This window comes from Taudactylus pleione, unplaced genomic scaffold, assembly GCF_031769625.1.
Source record: "Taudactylus pleione unplaced genomic scaffold, aTauple2 ptg001027l, whole genome shotgun sequence".
NCBI lineage: Eukaryota > Metazoa > Chordata > Amphibia > Anura > Myobatrachidae > Taudactylus > Taudactylus pleione.
The window spans coordinates 630027-649038 of NW_028285428.1; the positions used below are offsets into that span (position 1 = coordinate 630027).

General features: G+C 49.0%; 1 protein-coding gene across 6 annotated transcripts in view; it reads left to right on the forward strand.

Moving 5' to 3' along the window:
- The window catches only part of ZNF385B (zinc finger protein 385B), a 566921-nt gene that overhangs the window by 518132 nt on the left and 29777 nt on the right, over window positions 1-19012 (forward strand). For all 6 annotated transcript variants that reach the window (XM_088461223.1, XM_088461222.1, XM_088461224.1 and 3 more), the window contains 2 exons: window positions 503-681; window positions 16191-16292. In XM_088461223.1, coding sequence (XP_088317349.1) covers window positions 503-681; window positions 16191-16292 — 281 coding nt within the window. The remainder of the gene's footprint in view (window positions 1-502; window positions 682-16190; window positions 16293-19012) is intronic.

Consider the following 19012-nt stretch of genomic DNA (forward strand, 5'->3'; position numbering starts at 1 on the left):
AAGAAATGGTGCCCCATGAATAACGGTCATGCCTCATGAATATTCTTTATGATGTGCTCCATTGATGTCCCTCATACCTTGGGGTCTATGTATCAAGCATTGAAAAGCATGGAAAAGTGGACCAGAGGAGAAGTTGCCCATAGCAACCAATCAGCTCCTAAATATTAATTTATAGGCTGTACTTGATAAATGCTACTTCAAAGTTGATTGGTTGCTATAGGCAACTTCTCCACTGGTTCACTTCTCCACGCTTTTCACTGCTTGATATATATAAACCCCTTAGTGAATTGACAGACTAATTTATCATGAATGTTTCAAATGCACTCACATTGATAACATAATATGTGTATTTTGCTATATTGTATTTTTTTATTTTATTTTGTAATTTTTATGAGAATTCAGACATAGTTCTTCAAATTATAGTCACAGCAACTGTTATATCCCATACCTGTATATGCGTACCAACAAGTATTAAGAACAACTCTGCTCTGTTTTCATTAAGGTACTAAACACAAGACCATGCTAGAAGCACGGAATGGTGCAGGTCCCATAAAATCTTATCCCAGATCCGGATCCCGGCTAAAAATTCAAAATGGCAGCAAAGGTTCAGGGTTACAGAACAAAACGTTTCATTGTGAAATCTGTGATGTACACGTTAATTCAGAAGTCCAACTGAAACAGGTACTGTAACAAAATATGTATATATATATTTTTTTATTTTGCGAGCATGTAAACTTTGAAGATGAGCTCCACCAGTTTTCTTATTCGCATCATATTGTGATGGTTGGTAAATCACTGTAAAATCTTTTTCTTTTCTTTGAGCTTCTGGTGGGAATAAAGCACTTACTAAAACTGTTTTACAAATAGTTTATCAGCAGGGGACTTGTGACAGCTCTGTTTGTCTGGGCTTTCACATCAAGCTTTCATAGATGAGTCAATCACCCCAATAGCCCAGGGTAGGCAGTCAACCACCTCGGTTAACCCTTATTGCTGCAGAAAAGCTGATCACTGTTAACTTCAATTATAAAGCAGCATAATAATAAATAACACCAATAACCAAACCATCTTACATTATCAACTGTGGATATGTATTAAAAAGTAGGTGCTAATATATTTTTCTACTTCAGGGTCCATAGGGTATCCACAGGATACCTTGGGGTATAGGTGTGACGTCAGTCGCAGGGCACCAAAGAGTTAAGCTTTCAGCCTCCCAGGATGCACTAGGTCCCCCTCCTATACCCCGCCCCCGAGCCAAGGCACCTCAGTTTAGTTTGGTGCCCGGCCGGAGTCGGGTGCACCTGTTGGAGTGGGGGCTAGAAGAGCCCCTGAAGCTTATTCTTCATGCAGCTGTGGCTGCACAACTGGATGAACAGCATGGACAGTCAGTCCTGACGTCCATGCTGTCTTCCCTACACCCCGCCGGTACCAGAACGCCGGTACTGATCCGGGGATGCTGGTGGGCGTCTGGGGTCACAGCTAGCGGTGACCCCAGATGCTCCGGACCATGGCCGGATTCAAGGGGGACAGAGGTAAGCAGCGGGGTCCCGCGGTGGGTCCCCGCTGATCACATGGTCCTAAGTCCCCAGGCAGGGGGCTCCCTGGGGACTGGCTGCAGCGTGGAGCCAGGCGACCAACCTGCGCTTCCACTACCCCCTGGGACAGCGGACCGCAGCAGAGCGGTAGCGCTGCGGCGTCCCAGGGGTTAAATGCATGCCAGGGGAGCGCGCCTTCCCTGTCTCACAGCCGGCGCCTCCCCCGCTGCACACAGCCCTCTCTGCATGCTGCCGACTGGTCCTGTGGCAGCGCTCCTCCCCCAGGCCAGCCTCCTCTCTGCTCCTCGGCGGCCATCTTCTCCAGAACGCATGGTGAACGCTGCTGGAAGCGCTGGAAGGAAGCATCGTGGTCTGGGTCCCCCCGCATACCTCTCCTCCGCTGTGGTCAGGTCTGTGTATGCAGCGCTGTGTCCTACCAGGCCCTGTGTCTGTGTAGTTGAGTGATCAGCGCTGTTAGTGCAGGAATTGTTATTTTTCTGCATTGTATGTGACTGTGCTAGCGCTGCTGCCTGTAATCTTTTCTCTCTAAACTGTCAACTTTATTACTGTCCCTGTTCTTTCTGCTAAAGCCCTTGCGGTGCGGTGCTGCAGGGTGGTCTCTCGCCTATTTAATACTTAATTGGTGAGAGAGGTCACATACGTGGTGCCATCATGTCTGAAAGTGATTTTCCCCTCCGGCTACAGTGTACCACGTGCAAAGTACCGTTAGCGGAGGGGGAGGGTAGCGCGGAGGGCCTTTGCCGGCAGTGTTTGTCCATGGCGCGGCCTATTACGGTTACAGCACCGGTACAGGAGCCGCCCTGGGCTTGTTTCGCTCAGGCGTTAACAGCTTTAGTGGGCCAGTTAGCTCCGCAGCCCGCGTTTACTCCGATGGGTTTGTCCCAGCAGTCTGTGGTGTCGTCACCCATGCAGGGGTTCCCACGACAATTGGTGGTACCCCACAGTCTCCCTATTTCCCCGCTCCCGGGTTCTCAGGAGCCAGCGTGGGTTAACTCCCTGACGAGTTCTGTACAGCACTTGTCGGATGTGTTGCAAGGGGAGTCTGTGATGCGGTCTCATAAAAGGCCGGTGGCGTCTCTGTCCGCTCCTTATGAGGATGACGAAGGGACGTCTGATGATGGGGAGATTCTAGATCCTTACGATCAGGAACCTCTCCATACTAAGGACGCTGATGCTAAGTCCAAAGTATATATTCCTGGACTTATTCGGGCGGTCCGCACAGCCTTGGTGATTGAGGACGAAGTTCCCCCAGCGGCTAAATCTAAGTAAGGCTTTTTTCAAAGATGTGAAGGGCGATGCCACAGTCTTTCCTCTTTCGGGTCAGTTGGTGGACCATTTAGAGGAGGCGTGGAAACAACCTGGCAAAAGATACCAGCCGCAGAGACGCCTGGCGGTGGCTTATCCGTTCGCGGATAATTATTTTGCGAAGTGGGAATCCCCTCCACAGGTGGATTCTCACGTGACCCGTCTTGTCCGTAGTGCCACATTGCCGATGCCATCCATGTCCTCCCTTAAGGATGCTACGGACCGCAAGGTAGAAATCTGCCTGAAGTCCGCTTATTCCCTTGCAGGGGGGGCAGCACGGCCGGCTATGGCCATTTGCTGGGTTGCCAGAGCGATGGAGCGCTGGGCGGATTCATTAGAGGCTTCTTTTGAATCCGACTGTCCGGCCGATCAGGCGGAGTTGATTGGCAATCTCCGTGATTCGGCCACCTACATCAACGAGGCGGCTCTAGACATTAGTACTCTGGTGTCTAGAATTTCTTCAGCAGCGGTAGCTGCTCGTCGCACCTTGTGGCTGCGATCCTGGAAGGCGGACGCAGATTCCAAGAAAGGTCTGGAAGCGTTGCCGTTTACCGGAGAAGTTCTCTTCGGTCCGGATCTGGATAAGATTGTGGCCACGCTGGCGGCAGCCAAATCTGCCTGTCTCCCGTCGGCCGCTGCTCCTTCTGGTTCGGGACCATCGTCCTTTCGGTCATCTAGGGCCCAGGGCAGGCCCAAACCACAGTCGTTTCCTCGACAGGCTGGCCCTAAGAAATCGGTCAAGCCCCGGAAGCAGGCATGGAGTACCAGACGTCCGGCCCCCAAGCCAGATGGCAAGCCTGCGGCCTGATGGTCCGGGCCTCCCTTTGGGGGATCCCAGGGTGGGAGGCCGCCTGCTACAGTTCGCCCAGTGTTGGTCGACTACTACGACAGACACTTGGGTTCTGGAGGTGGTTTCCCACGGATACGCCCTCTCCTTCCGGCACAGACCCCCGGCTCGCTTCTTCACCACGGGTCTCCCATCAGACCGGAACAAGGCTACGGAGCTGCGGAAGGTATTGCACACTATGCTCCAGGCTGGAGTTATAGTGGCGGTTCCATTCTCCCAGAGGGGCCAGGGTTTCTATTCAAATCTATTTTTGGTACAGAAACCCAATGGGTCATATCGTCCGATTCTCAACCTCAAAGCACTCAACAAGTCTTTGCGGGTCCCGAAGTTTCGGATGGAGACCCTACGGTCCATCATTCTGGCGCTGGAACCTGGGGACTACTTGGTGTCATTGGACATACAGGACGCTTACCTGCATGTCCCTATTCTTTGGCGCCATCAACAGTTCCTCAGGTTTGCAATCAGCAGCGACCACTTCCAGTTTCGGGCGTTACCTTTTGGCCTGGCAACAGCACCACGTGTTTTCACCAAGGTGATGGCGGTCATGGCGGCTTCTCTGCGGCTGCAGGGAGTCCGCATGTTGCCGTATTTGGACGACCTGTTATTGGTGGCAGGATCTCCAGAGCTCCTGTTACGCCACTTGGACCTGACCATTGCACTGCTGCAACGGCACGGCTGGCTAATCAACTGGCAGAAGTCCACTCTAATCCCGTCTCGGAGGATTCTGCATCTTGGAGCCTTATTGGACTCGGGACAGCAAAGGATCTTCGTGACGGAGGACAAGATCTCTGCTTTACAGTCAAGGGTGCGCAGTTGTCTGCACAGCCGCCGGGTGTCCTTACACTCGGCGATGAGGTTACTGGGCTCCATGGTGTCGGTGTTCGACATGGTGGAATACGCCCAGTTTCACTCCAGACCTCTGCAGCACCTGATCCTGTCCAAGTGGAACGGGCTGACTCAGTCTCTGAAGTCCCAGACGATTGTGCTCACCCAGGAGGTTCGCCTGTCCCTTACGTGGTGGTTACAGACGACCCACCTCAACAAGGGACGTCCGTTCTGGGTTCCAAATTGGGTCCTGTTGACAACGGACGCCAGTCTTCGGGGCTGGGGAGCAGTTTCGGGTCCACACTTGTTCCAGGGCAGGTGGACGCCGACAGAAGCGGAGCTTCCAATAAATATCTTGGAACTCCGTGCGGTCTTCAATGCTCTCCAGCAGGCACAGCGGTTTCTCCAGGGTCGCCCGGTGCAGGTCCAGTCGGACAACGCTACCACCGTGGCCTACATAAACAGGCAAGGAGGAACTCGCAGTCGGGCGGCTCTCGTAGAGGTCTCTCGGATCCTGGTTTGGGCGGAGCGCAATCTTCCGGCCATATCAGCGGTTTTCATCCCGGGAGTGCTCAATTGGGAGGCGGACTTTCTAAGTCGCCAGGACGTTCATCCGGGGGAATGGTCCCTGCACCCGGACGTTTTTCAACTACTGGTGGACAGGTGGGGTCTTCCAGAAATCGACCTCATGGCGTCCCGGCACAACAACAAGTTGCCGGTGTACGGGTCTCGCACAAGAGACGAAGGGGCGTCTCTGGTGGATGCTCTGTCCGTCCGGTGGACGTTCCGGTTCGCATACCTGTTCCCTCCGGTCTCCCTTCTTCCACGGGTAATCCGGAAATTCAAACAGGAAGGAGGGACGCTCCTGTTGATAGCTCCCGCGTGGCCCAGACGGCACTGGTTCTCAGACCTTCAGGGTCTGTCCGTGGACATTCCTCTGCGGTTGCCGCTACGACCGGACCTTCTGTCTCAGGGTCCTTGCCTTCACCCGGACCTAACTCGGCTGTCTTTGACGGCGTGGCTGTTGAGACGGCCATGCTGAGGTCCCGGGGGTTTTCCAGCTCTGTGGTGCGTACCATGTTACGAGCTCGGAAACCGTCTTCCGCGAGGATATACCATCGCGTGTGGCATACGTTCTTCCAGTGGTGTCGACCGAGAGGTTATGCACCGCGGGAGTTTCGTCTGTCTCGGATTCTCGCCTTCCTGCAAGCGGGACTAGATCATGGGCTTCGCCTTGCTTCTTTGAAGGTACAGGTTTCGGCCCTATCTGTCTGGTTTCACCGTAGGATTGCTACAATCCCGGATGTGCGCACCTTTATGCAGGGTGTTCTCCGCATTCAGCCGCCCTTTGTTCCACCTGTGGCGCCTTGGGATTTGGCTGTGGTCCTGAGGGCTCTCCAAGGACCGCCGTTTGAACCACTGGGCTCAGTGGATCTTAAATGGCTAACAGCTAAGACTGTTTTCCTTCTGGCCATTGCTTCGGCCAGACGTGTTTCTGAGTTAGGGGCTCTTTCTTGTAGACCCCCTTTCTTGGTTTTTTATGGGAACAGGGCAGTGCTCCGCACTCGGCCCGAGTTTCTTCCCAAAGTTGTTTCCCAGTTTCATATTAACGAGGAAATAGTTGTTCCGGCCTTTAACTCACCGGGTCTTTCCGTGGGTGAGGCCTCTTTGGATGTTGTGCGGGCCTTAAGGACTTATGTTGACCGCACTTCTTCGTTTAGGAAGTCGGACGCTTTGTTTGTCCTCTTTGGCTTCCGTAAAAAGGGTTGGCCTGCTTCAAAGCAAACTTTGGCAGCCTGGATCCGTATGGCTATTTCTGAAGCTTATCTTCATGAAGGCCTACCGGTCCCTCCTTCTCTGAAGGCTCATTCCACTAGGTCTGTGGGTCCTTCGTGGGCAGCTCGACGTGGTGCCTCGGCAGTTCAGATCTGCAAGGCTGCTACGTGGTCTTCTGTCCATACCTTCGTGAGGTATTACAGGTTTGACACCTTCGCCTCTCAGGATGCTTCCTTCGGGCGGCGGATTCTCCTTTCTGCACAGGAGCGTCCCCACCCTTAAAGGATACTGCTTTGGGACATCCCCAAGGTATCCTGTGGATACCCTATGGACCCTGAAGTAGAAAATATGAGATATGGTAAGAACTTACCCTTGTTATCTCTATTTCTACGAAGTCCATAGGGTTCCACAGGACTCCCGTCCTGTCGCACCTGTGCTGCAGATGGGCTTTGCTCTGGTCACCGGTTTTCCGTCTCCCTCTGGTGAGAATGTGATTCTTGTATGTGTCCAGATCTTTGTTCTCTCTCTTCCTTCTCCTCCTCCGGCCTATGGCTTGGTAACTAACTGAGGTGCCTTGGCTCGGGGGCGGGGTATAGGAGGGGGACCTAGTGCATCCTGGGAGGCTGAAAGCTTAACTCTTTGGTGCCCTGCGACTGACGTCACACCTATACCCCAAGGTATCCTGTGGAACCCTATGGACTTCGTAGAAATAGAGATAACAAGGGTAAGTTCTTACCATATCTCATATTTTTTTAATTATTTAAAACTTATTATTTCAATATTATGGACACCAATAGCATTTCCTCTTTTTTGCCTTAACTTCTACTCTTTTCTAATGTACAGGTGCACCACAAAGTCATGCTGGCTGTGATGCATTTACTCATACATACCTACTCTCTCGGAAGTAGCGGGTGGCTCCGGAATTTTCGGGGAGCCCCCCGCACCTCCAGAAGAGTATCCGGATCTCTCGCATCCCGCCCACTTCCCAGTGAAATGGCCAGGATGGGGAGATGATTGCCGGGGAATTATGGCATAATTGCTGTGAATCGCAGCTCCGTATGGAGGGGAAGCGCACTATTTAACCCCACTCCCTCGTTGCGCTCCCGCGATTCGCAGCAGTTTACCGTGGCGGGGCCTAATGCTAAAATCCCGGCCCCACCCCCCAAAGTGGCCAGCTGTGTCTGCTCCCCGGGCATCTCCCGGGGAGCAGATAATAAACGTCAGCAAGTATGCATTTACCATGTATTAGGGCTCTGGGAAGGGTTTATGTAAGTGTGCCCAATATAGAGTATTTGCATGGTCATACAAAATGTATTTCATGCTGACCAACAAATAATCACATATGCAACTGTTTAGAGGCGGATTACTTGCAGGTGCTCAAAGCCTGGTTCCAAATGTGTACTGATTTATTGTCATTTATTTATTAATGGTTGCTTATATAGCGTCAGCATATTCCATTGCTCGTTACAATAGGTTACAAAATAGTAATAAAATACAACTGGGTAATAACAGACAGACAAAGAGGTAAGATTGGCCTGCTTGCAAGCTTACAGTCTATAGGGAAATAGGCATTGATACACAAGGATAATTGCTACATATTGCATATTGGTCCTGCCAGATTTTAGAGGTTCTAAGTGGGCTGTGTGATCCAGGCCCACAGGAATGCTGGCCTATGTCGCCATGATGTGAAAGTGTAGAAAGAGAAAAAATGTAAAGTTATGTTTGGACTGTATAGAGGATGTAATTGGGTAAGATAGCTTCTGGAGGAAATATGGGAGGTTCTGGAATTTGATAAACTGCCTGAAGAGGTGAGTTTTCAGGGAACGCTTGAAGGTTTGGAGACTAGAGGAAAGTTTTATTGCGCGTGGGTGGGCATTCCACAGTGTGAGTGCAACCTGAAAAAAGTCCTGTAACCGTGAATGGGAGCAAGTAATACTGTACGTGTGGATAAGAGACGCAGATCTTGTGCAGAGCGGACAGTTTGAGCTGGGAGGTATGTTGATATAGAAGAAGAGATGTATGTTGGTGTAGTTTGGTTGATAGCCTTATGTGTAAGTAGAAGTGTTTTATATTGAATTCGATAGAATGTAGGTAGCCAATGGAGGGACTGACAGAGCAGAGCAGCAGATGATGAACGTTTAGCGAGGAAGATTAGCCTTGCAGCTGCATTCATTATATATTGTAGGGGTGAAAGTCTATTATGGGGAAGACCAGTAAGGAAACCATTGCAATAATCAATGAGGGAGATAATGAGCGCATGAATTCGATTATATATATATCTATATATATATATATATATATATATATATATATATTAGGGGTGTGCACCGGCCACTTTTCGTGTTTTGTGTTTTGGTTATGGATCTGGATCTTTCTTCGTGTTTTGGATCTGGATTGGTTTTGCCAAAACCACCCTTGCGTGTTTTGGGTTCTGGGTTTTGTGTTTTGGATCTGTATTTTTTTGAAAAAAAGCATAAAAACAGCTAAAATCACAGAATTTGTAGGTTTTTCTGCTCCTATGCTATTATTAACCTCAATAACCTTAATTTCCACTCATTTCCAGTCTATTCTGAATACCTCACACCTCACAATAGTGTTTTTATGTCCAAAAGGTTGCACCGAGGTAGCTGGATGACTATGCTAAGCGACACAAGTGGGCGGCACAAACACGTGACCCATCTAGGCGTGAAACTGCAGTGGCAGACAGGATGGCATTGAAAAACTAGGCCCCAAACTGTACATAATGCAAAGAAAAAAAAGAGGTGCAAGATGGAATTGTCCTTGGGCCCTCCCACCCACCCTTATGTTGTATAAACAGGACATGCACACTTTAACAAACCAATCATTTCAGCGCCAGGGTCTGCCACACAACTGTGGCTGAAATGATTGGTTCGTTTGGGCCCCCACAAAACAAGCTGGCAATTTATCTGTCCCTGCACAAACTGGCTCTACGGAGGCAAGATGTCATCCTCATCCTCCTCATCCACCGATTCCTCACCCTCTTCAGTGTGTACATCCTCATCCTCACAGAGTATTAATTCGTCCCTGCTGGAACCACAGGTCCCTCTGTACATTCTGGAGGCTGGTCTCCCTGGAAGAGTTGATAATTCATTTTATGAACATCATCTTCTCCACATTTTGTGGAAGCAACCTCCTACGCCTTTCGCTGACAAGGTTCCCGGCTGCACTAAACACTCTTTCGGAGTACACACTGGAGGGGGGGCAACTCAGGTAAAATAGAGCCAGTTTGTACAGGGACCTCCAAATTGCTTCTTTTTCCTGCCAGTACAGGTACGGACTGTCTGACATGCCTACTTGGATGCTGTCACCGATGTAATCCTTTAACAGACAGACGCACGCTTGTCGCTGCTGCTTTGAGGATTCAAGTGCGGCTACAGCCCACACAATTCACAAAGACAGAAAAAAAAAAGAATATTTTTATTGTTTGTGGAGCACACTTTGAGGGTTACACCACCCTTTAACAGACAGACGCACGCTTGTCGCTGCTGCTTTGAGGATGCAAGTGCGGCTACAGCCCACACAATTCACAAAGACAGAAAAAAGAAGAAGAATATTTTAATTGTTTGTGTAGAACACTTTGAGGTGTCACCACCCTTTAACAGACAGACGCACGCTTGTCGCTGCTGCTTTAAGGATGCAGGTGCGGCTACAGCCCACACATTTCACAAAGACCAAAAAAAAAAGAACAATATTTTAATTGTTTGTGTAGAACACTTTGAGGTGTCACCACCCTTTAACAGACAGACGCACGCTTGTCGCTGCTGCTTTAAGGATGCAGGTGCGGCTACAGCCCACACAATTCACATAGACAGAAAAAAAAGAACAATATTTTAATTGTTTGTGTAGCACACTTTGAGGGTGTCACCACCCTTTAACAGACAGACGCACGCTTGTCGCTGCTGCTTTGAGGATGCAAGTGTGGCTACATCGCACACAAGTCACAAACACATTAAAAAAATAGTTTTTTATTTTTTGGAACACTTTGAGAGTTACACCACCCTTTAACAGACAGACGCACGCTTGTCGCTGCTGCTTTAAGGATGCAGGTGCGGCTACAGCCCACACATTTCACAAAGACCGAAAAAAAAAGAACAATATTTTAATTGTTTGTGTAGAACACTTTGAGGGTGTCACCACCCTTTAACAGACAGACGCACGCTTGTCGCTGCTGCTTTAAGGATGCAGGTGCGGCTACAGCCCACACAATTCACATAGACAGAAAAAAGAAGAATATTTTTATTGTTTGTGTAGCACACTTTGAGGGTGTCACCACCCTTTAACAGACAGACGCACGCTTGTCGCTGCTGCTTTAAGGATGCAGGTGCGGCTACATCGCACACAAGTCACAAACACATTAAAAAAATAGTTTTTTATTTTTTGGAGCACTTTGAGAGTTACACCACCCTTTAACAGACAGACGCACGCTTGTCGCTGCTGCTTTAAGGATGCAGGTGCGGCTACAGCCCACACATTTCACAAAGACCGAAAAAAAAAGAACAATATTTTAATTGTTTGTGTAGAACACTTTGAGGGTGTCACCACCCTTTAACAGACAGACGCACGCTTGTCGCTGCTGCTTTAAGGATGCAGGTGCGGCTACAGCCCACACATTTCACAAAGACCAAAAAAAAAAGAACAATATTTTAATTGTTTGTGTAGCACACTTTGAGGGTGTCACCACCCTTTAACAGACAGACGCACGCTTGTCGCTGCTGCTTTAAGGATGCAGGTGCGGCTACAGCCCACACAATTCACAAAGACAGAAAAAAAAAAGAACAATATTTTAATTGTTTGTGTAGCACACTTTGAGGGTGTCACCACCCTTTAACAGACAGACGCACGCTTGTCGCTGCTGCTTTAAGGATGCAGGTGCGGCTACAGCCCACACATTTCACAAAGACCAAAAAAAAAAGAACAATATTTTAATTGTTTGTGTAGCACACTTTGAGGGTGTCACCACCCTTTAACAGACAGACGCACGCTTGTCGCTGCTGCTTTAAGGATGCAGGTGCGGCTACAGCCCACACAATTCACAAAGACAGAAAAAAAAAGAACAATATTTTAATTGTTTGTGTAGCACACTTTGAGGGTGTCACCACCCTTTAACAGACAGACGCACGCTTGTCGCTGCTGCTTTAAGGATGCAGGTGCGGCTACAGCCCACACAATTCACAAAGACAGAAAAAAAAAGAACAATATTTTAATTGTTTGTGTAGCACACTTTGAGGGTGTCACCACCCTTTAACAGACAGACGCACGCTTGTCGCTGCTGCTTTGAGGATGCAGGTGGAATCTAGACGGGATTTGGAACCGAGGACACACTACCTCCATCAATTGTCTAAATCCCACTGCACTAATGTCGGATACCGGACGCACGTCTAACACCAACATAGCAGTCAAGGCCTCAGTTATACGTTTTGCTTCAGGATGACTGCTGTCGTACTTCATCCTCATCGCTAGGGACTGTTGGAGGGTCAATTGTTTAGTAAAAGTAGTGATGTTCCTACTTCCTCTCTGGGATGATGAACAACTCCCAGCAGCAGCAACAGCACTAGGAGGAAGTGGTTCTTGATCTTTCCCTATTTTATTTTTATCGGAGAAAGTTTGGTCCTCCATTTATGTTATATTGATATATATACGTGCGGCTAAAGCGCACACAAACACAGAAAATATTATTTTATTTTTGCTGGAGAGTAGTGCACTTTGTGGGTTACACCACCCTTTAAGAAATGAGCCAGCCGGCTCTTTACTTATGGGACACAGGCGCACGCTTGGCGCTGCTCCTTTGTTGATGCACGTGCAGCCACAGTGCACACAATTCACAAACACAGAAAATAATTTTTTTTTTGGTTTGGACTGGAGTGTACTTTCGGGGGTTACAGCACCCTTAACGGTCAAGCCAGCCGGCCCTTTACTTATGACACAGGCGCACGCTTGGCACTACTTTGTTGATGCACGTGCGGCTACTGCGCACACAATTCACAAACACAGAAAATAATTTTTTTTTTGGTTTGGACTGGAGTGTACTTTCGGGGGTTACAGCACCCTTAACGGTCAAGCCAGCCGGCCCTTTACTTATGACACAGGCGCACGCTTGGCACTACTTTGTTGATGCACGTGCGGCTACTGCGCACACAATTCACAAACACAGAAAATAATTTTTTTTTTGGTTTGGACTGGAGTGTACTTTCGGGGGTTACAGCACCCTTAACGGTCAAGCCAGCCGGCCCTTTACTTATGACACAGGCGCACGCTTGGCACTACTTTGTTGATGCACGTGCGGCTACTGCGCACACAATTCACAAACACAGAAAATAATTTTTTTTTTGGTTTGGACTGGAGTGTACTTTCGGGGGTTACAGCACCCTTAACGGTCAAGCCAGCCGGCCCTTTACTTATGACACAGGCGCACGCTTGGCACTACTTTGTTGATGCACGTGCGGCTACTGCGCACACAATTCACAAACACAGAAAATAATTTTTTTTTTGGTTTGGACTGGAGTGTACTTTCGGGGGTTACAGCACCCTTAACGGTCAAGCCAGCCGGCCCTTTACTTATGACACAGGCGCACGCTTGGCACTACTTTGTTGATGCACGTGCGGCTACTGCGCACACAATTCACAAACACAGAAAATAATTTTTTTTTTGGTTTGGACTGGAGTGTACTTTCGGGGGTTACAGCACCCTTAACGGTCAAGCCAGCCGGCCCTTTACTTATGACACAGGCGCACGCTTGGCACTACTTTGTTGATGCACGTGCGGCTACTGCGCACACAATTCACAAACACAGAAAATAATTTTTTTTTTGGTTTGGACTGGAGTGTACTTTCGGGGGTTACAGCACCCTTAACGGTCAAGCCAGCCGGCCCTTTACTTATGACACAGGCGCACGCTTGGCACTACTTTGTTGATGCACGTGCGGCTACTGCGCACACAATTCACAAACACAGAAAATAATTTTTTTTTTGGTTTGGACTGGAGTGTACTTTCGGGGGTTACAGCACCCTTAACGGTCAAGCCAGCCGGCCCTTTACTTATGACACAGGCGCACGCTTGGCACTACTTTGTTGATGCACGTGCGGCTACTGCGCACACAATTCACAAACACAGAAAATAATTTTTTTTTTGGTTTGGACTGGAGTGTACTTTCGGGGGTTACAGCACCCTTAACGGTCAAGCCAGCCGGCCCTTTACTTATGACACAGGCGCACGCTTGGCACTACTTTGTTGATGCACGTGCGGCTACTGCGCACACAATTCACAAACACAGAAAATAATTTTTTTTTTGGTTTGGACTGGAGTGTACTTTCGGGGGTTACAGCACCCTTAACGGTCAAGCCAGCCGGCCCTTTACTTATGACACAGGTGCACACTTGGCACTACTTTGTTGATGCACGTGCGGCTACTGCGCACACAATTCACAAACACAGAAAATAATTTTTTTTTTGGTTTGGACTGGAGTGTACTTTCGGGGGTTACAGCACCCTTAACGGTCAAGCCAGCCGGCCCTTTACTTATGACACAGGCGCACGCTTGGCACTACTTTGTTGATGCACGTGCGGCTACTGCGCACACAATTCACAAACACAGAAAATAATTTTTTTTTTGGTTTGGACTGGAGTGTACTTTCGGGGGTTACAGCACCCTTAACGGTCAAGCCAGCCGGCCCTTTACTTATGACACAGGCGCACGCTTGGCACTACTTTGTTGATGCACGTGCGGCTACTGCGCACACAATTCACAAACACAGAAAATAATTTTTTTTTTGGACTGGAGTGTACTTTCGGGGGTTACAGCACCCTTAACGGTCAAGCCAGCCGGCCCTTTACTTATGACACAGGCGCACGCTTGGCACTACTTTGTTGATGCACGTGCGGCTACTGCGCACACAATTCACAAACACAGAAAATAATTTTTTTTTTGGTTTGGACTGGAGTGTACTTTCGGGGGTTACAGCACCCTTAACGGTCAAGCCAGCCGGCCCTTTACTTATGACACAGGCGCACGCTTGGCACTACTTTGTTGATGCACGTGCGGCTACTGCGCACACAATTCACAAACACAGAAAATATATTATTTTTTTAGCACTTGGGGGGAGCACCCCTGATGGACAGAGCACCCCCTGGACAACACTGCAGCACTCCTTTAGGACTGGGACACTGCACAGGACTTTGGAGTGGACACAGCCCCTATGGAGAACTGACTGCACAACACAGTCCAGCCAGCCCCTATGGACTTTGAAGTAGTGGACACAGCCCCTATTAACAACAGCAGCACAGCACAACACAGCCAGCCCCTATGGACTTTGAAGTAGTGGACAACAGCAGCACTACACTACACTACACTACACAGCCCTAACTCCCACCCTCCCTCTTCACTGTCCACAGCCGAGTGAGAAAATGGCGCCGACGTGGGTACCTTATATAGGATCCAAAACCCGCGAGACTCGGAAGGCGGGATGATGACGTTTTGCCTCGATTTCAGATCCGAGTCAGGCGGGAAAAGTCGAGCCTGATTCGGATCGGACTCGGATCGGGGGGGCTCGGGGGGGTTCGGATTTCAGAAATCCGAACCCGCTCACCCCTAATATATATATATATATATGGATGTTTTTTAGATGCATGTAACAAGATTTGGAAAGAGATTGAATGTGTGGAATGACACCTAGGCAGTGGGCTTGTGGGGTAGGGTTGATTGTCGAGTTATCAACAGTGATAGAGATATCAGGTTGGTAACTACTATTAGCTGGTAGAAACATTATTATTTCTGTTTTGGAAAGATTAAGTTTGAGGTATCGAGATAATATCAAAGATTAAATGGCAGAAAGAACTAAGCCTTGGAGAAAAATAAAGTGGATGCAAATAAAGTACCAACCAATCAGCTCCTAACTGTCTCTTTACAGGCTGTGTTTCAAAATTAATAGTTAGGAGTTGATTGGTTGGAACCTTATCTCCATCCTCTTTATTTCTCTCCAAGGCTTAGTGAATAGACATTATCTATCTTCACTTTATTTCTGTCCAAGGCTAAATGCATAGACCCCTCAGTAATGGGGACCAGCATTGATGGTGACAAATCTGGGGAGGATAGGTAGATTTGTGTATCATGCGCATACAGATGATACTCAAATCCGAAGGAGCTGATAAGTTTGCCAAGCAACGTGGTATAGATTGAGATAAGAAGAGGACCTAGGACTGAGCCTTCTGGAGGGGACCTGCACCGAAACTGCACACAGGAGCTTATTCAGACAAGCTCGCAACCGGGTCGATGTTGCTCCAGTGCGCATACGCACGACGGAGCCAGCTCCGTAGTGCGCATGCGCGAGACCCGGCTAACGACGGGTGATCCGTCGTTAGGGGTCTCGTAGCAGATAGGGCGAGCTGTCGATGTTGAGTGGCTGCTTGCTCCGTTTGCTGGGCGGGCCGGGGGCGTGCACGGCCAAACGGAGGCGTTCCTATCGGAACGCTTGTCATTTGGGGCTGGCCCCACTGACATCATCAGTGATGTCTGGGGAGCTTCCTGCTCAAACAGAGCAGGAAGCTCCCTGGGGCTTAAGGTTGACGAGACCCTACCTTAGGGTCTCGTCGTTAGCCCCGATGGTCGCGATGGTCTTCTGTTTCAGAACGACTGCTTGCATCCTACGACCGCCTCTGAATGAGGCCCACAGTCCCCTTCCTCTCTTAATCCGCCCATGGTTTTGGCAGCTGGACAGCACCAATATGGAGAGCTTGGGAAGTTGTTTTGTTGTTTAGCATGTATTAAGTAAAGGTTCTGTGATATCATTCTTTCACTATGTGTACATTGTACAGTATTTATCTGCATTAAATTCAATACAACTAACAGCGCTTGTCTTATGTCATTTCAGCACATCTCCAGCAGAAGACACAAGGACAGAGTAGCAGGAAAACCCATGAAGCCTAAATACAGCCCATACAACAAACTGCAGCGCAGTCCTACTATATTAGCCGTAAGTAGCCTAAATAACGCAAGTAGCTCCAATAAATAATACATTGAAGACTTTTCACCAGCTAAAACAATAACAAATATTTGTTTCGGATTTATAAAGGCAAAATGTCACTGAGAGCATCTTTTATTGATGTAAAACTCAGTCTGCCAAGCTGTCAGTCATGCTGTCTGCTACGTTAGAGAAACACCTAACTTATCAATCTGATGTCGAGGAGTGACAGAGGGCACGGCACACACATTTAGACATTACACACAGAAGTTATTTTGTGTACATTAGTCAGCTCATTCTATAGCTTTTAAATGTATTAACGGTAAATAATGGCTTTATATTCTCCATAACAGTGAAGCCCCATAAAGATGGTCAGAGTTATTAAAACTGGTCTGCTAGATATTTGCCTCAATCTACATTTTCCCACAAAGTTCCACAGCAGAATGTGGCCTAAAGTGTTCCCTGCCCCAACCAGACCACACAGCAGAATGTGGCCTAAAGTGTTCCCTGCCCAAACCAGACCACACAGCAGAATGTGGCCTAAAGTGTCCCCTGCACGAACCACACCACACAGCAGAATGTGGCCTAAAGTGTTTCCTGCCCCAACCAGACCACACAGCAGAATGTGGCCTAAAGTGTTCCCTGCCCCAACCAGACCACACAGCAGAATGTGGCCTAAAGTGTTCCCTGCCCCAACCAGACCACACAGCAGAATGTGGCCTAAAGTGTTCCCTGCCCCAACCAGACCACACAGCAGAATGTGGCCTAAAGTGTTCCCTGCCCCAACCAGACCACACAGCAGAATGTGGCTTAAAGTGTTCCCTGCCCCAACCAGACCACACAGCAGAATTTGGCCTAAAGTGTTCCCTGCCCCAACCAAACCACACCGCAAAATTTGGCCTAAAGCATTCCCTGCCCCAACCAGACCACACAGCATAATGTGGCCTATAGTGTTCCCTGCCCCAACCAGACCACACAGCAGAATGTGGCTTAAAGTGTTCCCTGCCCCAACCAGACCACACAGCAGAATGTGGCCTAAAGTGTTCCCTGCCCCAACCAAACCACACAGCAGAATGTGGCCTAAAGTGTTGGCTGCCCCAACCAAACCACACAGCAGAATGTGGCCTAAAGTGTTTCCTGCCCCAACCAAACCACACAGCAAAGTTTGGCCTAAAGCATTCCCTACCACAACCAAACCACACAGCAGAATGTGGTCTAAAGTGTTCCCTGCCCCAACAAACCACACAGCAAAATTTGGCCTAAACGTTCCCTGCCCCAACCAGACCACTCAGCAGAAAGTGGCCTAAAGTGTTCCCTGCACGAACCAAACCACACAGCAGAATGTGGCCTAAAGTGTTCCCTGCCCCAACCAAACCACACAGCAGAATGTGGCCTAAAGTGTTGCCTGCCCCAACTAAACTACACAGCAGAATGTGGCCTAAAGTGTTCCCTGCACGAACCAAACCACACAGCAGAATGTGGCCTAAAGTGTTCCATGCCCCAACCAAACCACACAGCAGAATGTGGCCTAAAGTGTTCCCAGCCCCAACCAAACCACACAGCAGAATGTGGCCTAAAGTGTTCCCTGCACGAACCAAACCACACAGCAGAATGTGGCCTAAAGTGTTCCATGCCCCAACCAAACCACACAGCAGAATGTGGCCTAAAGTGTTCCCTGCCCCAACCAAACCACACAGCAGAATGTGACCTAAAGTGTTCCATGCTCCAACCAATCCACACAGCAGAATGTGGCCTAAAGTGTTCCCTGCCCCAATCAAACCACACAGCAGAATGTGACCTAAAGTGTTCCCTGCACGAACCAAACCACACAGCAGAATGTGGCCTAAAGTGTTCCCTGCACGAACCAAACCACACAGCAGAATGTGGCCTAAAGTGTTCCATGCCCCAACCAAACCACACAGCAGAATGTGGCCTAAAGTGTTCCCTGCCCCAACCAAACCACACCGCAGAATGTGGCCTAAAGTGTTCCCTGCCCCAACCAAACCACACAGCAGAATGTGGCCTAAAGTGTTCCATGCTCCAACCAATCCACACAGCAGAATGTGGCCTAAAGTGTTCCCTGCCCCAACCAAACCACACAGCAGAATGTGACCTAAAGTGTTCCCTGCACGAACCAAACCACACAGCAGAATGTGGCCTAAAGTGTTCCCTGCCCCAACCAAACCACACAGCAGAATGTGGCCTAAAGTGTTCCCTGCCCCAACCAAACCACACAACAGAATGTGGCCTAAAGTGTTCCCTGCCCCAACCAAACCACACAGCAAAATTTGGCCTAAAGCATTCCCTACCACAACCAGACCACACAGCAGAATGTGGCCTAAAGTGTTCCCTGCCCCAACAAACCACACAGCAAAATTTGGCCTAAACGTTCCCTTCCCCAACCAGACCACACAGCAGAATGTGACCTAAAGTGTTCCCTGCACGAACCAAACCACACAGCAGAATGTGGCCTAAAGTGTTCCCTGCCCCAACCAAACCACACAGCAGAATGTGACCTAAAGTGTTCCCTGCCCCAACCAAACCACGCAGCAGAATGTGACCTAAAGTGTTCCCTGCACGAACCAAACCACACAGCAGAATGTGGCCTAAAGTGTTCCCTGCCCCAACCAAACCACACAGCAGAATGTGGCCTAAAGTGTTCCCTGCCCCAACCAGACCACACAGCAGAATGTGGCCTAAAGTGTTCCCTGCCCCAACTAGACCACACAGCA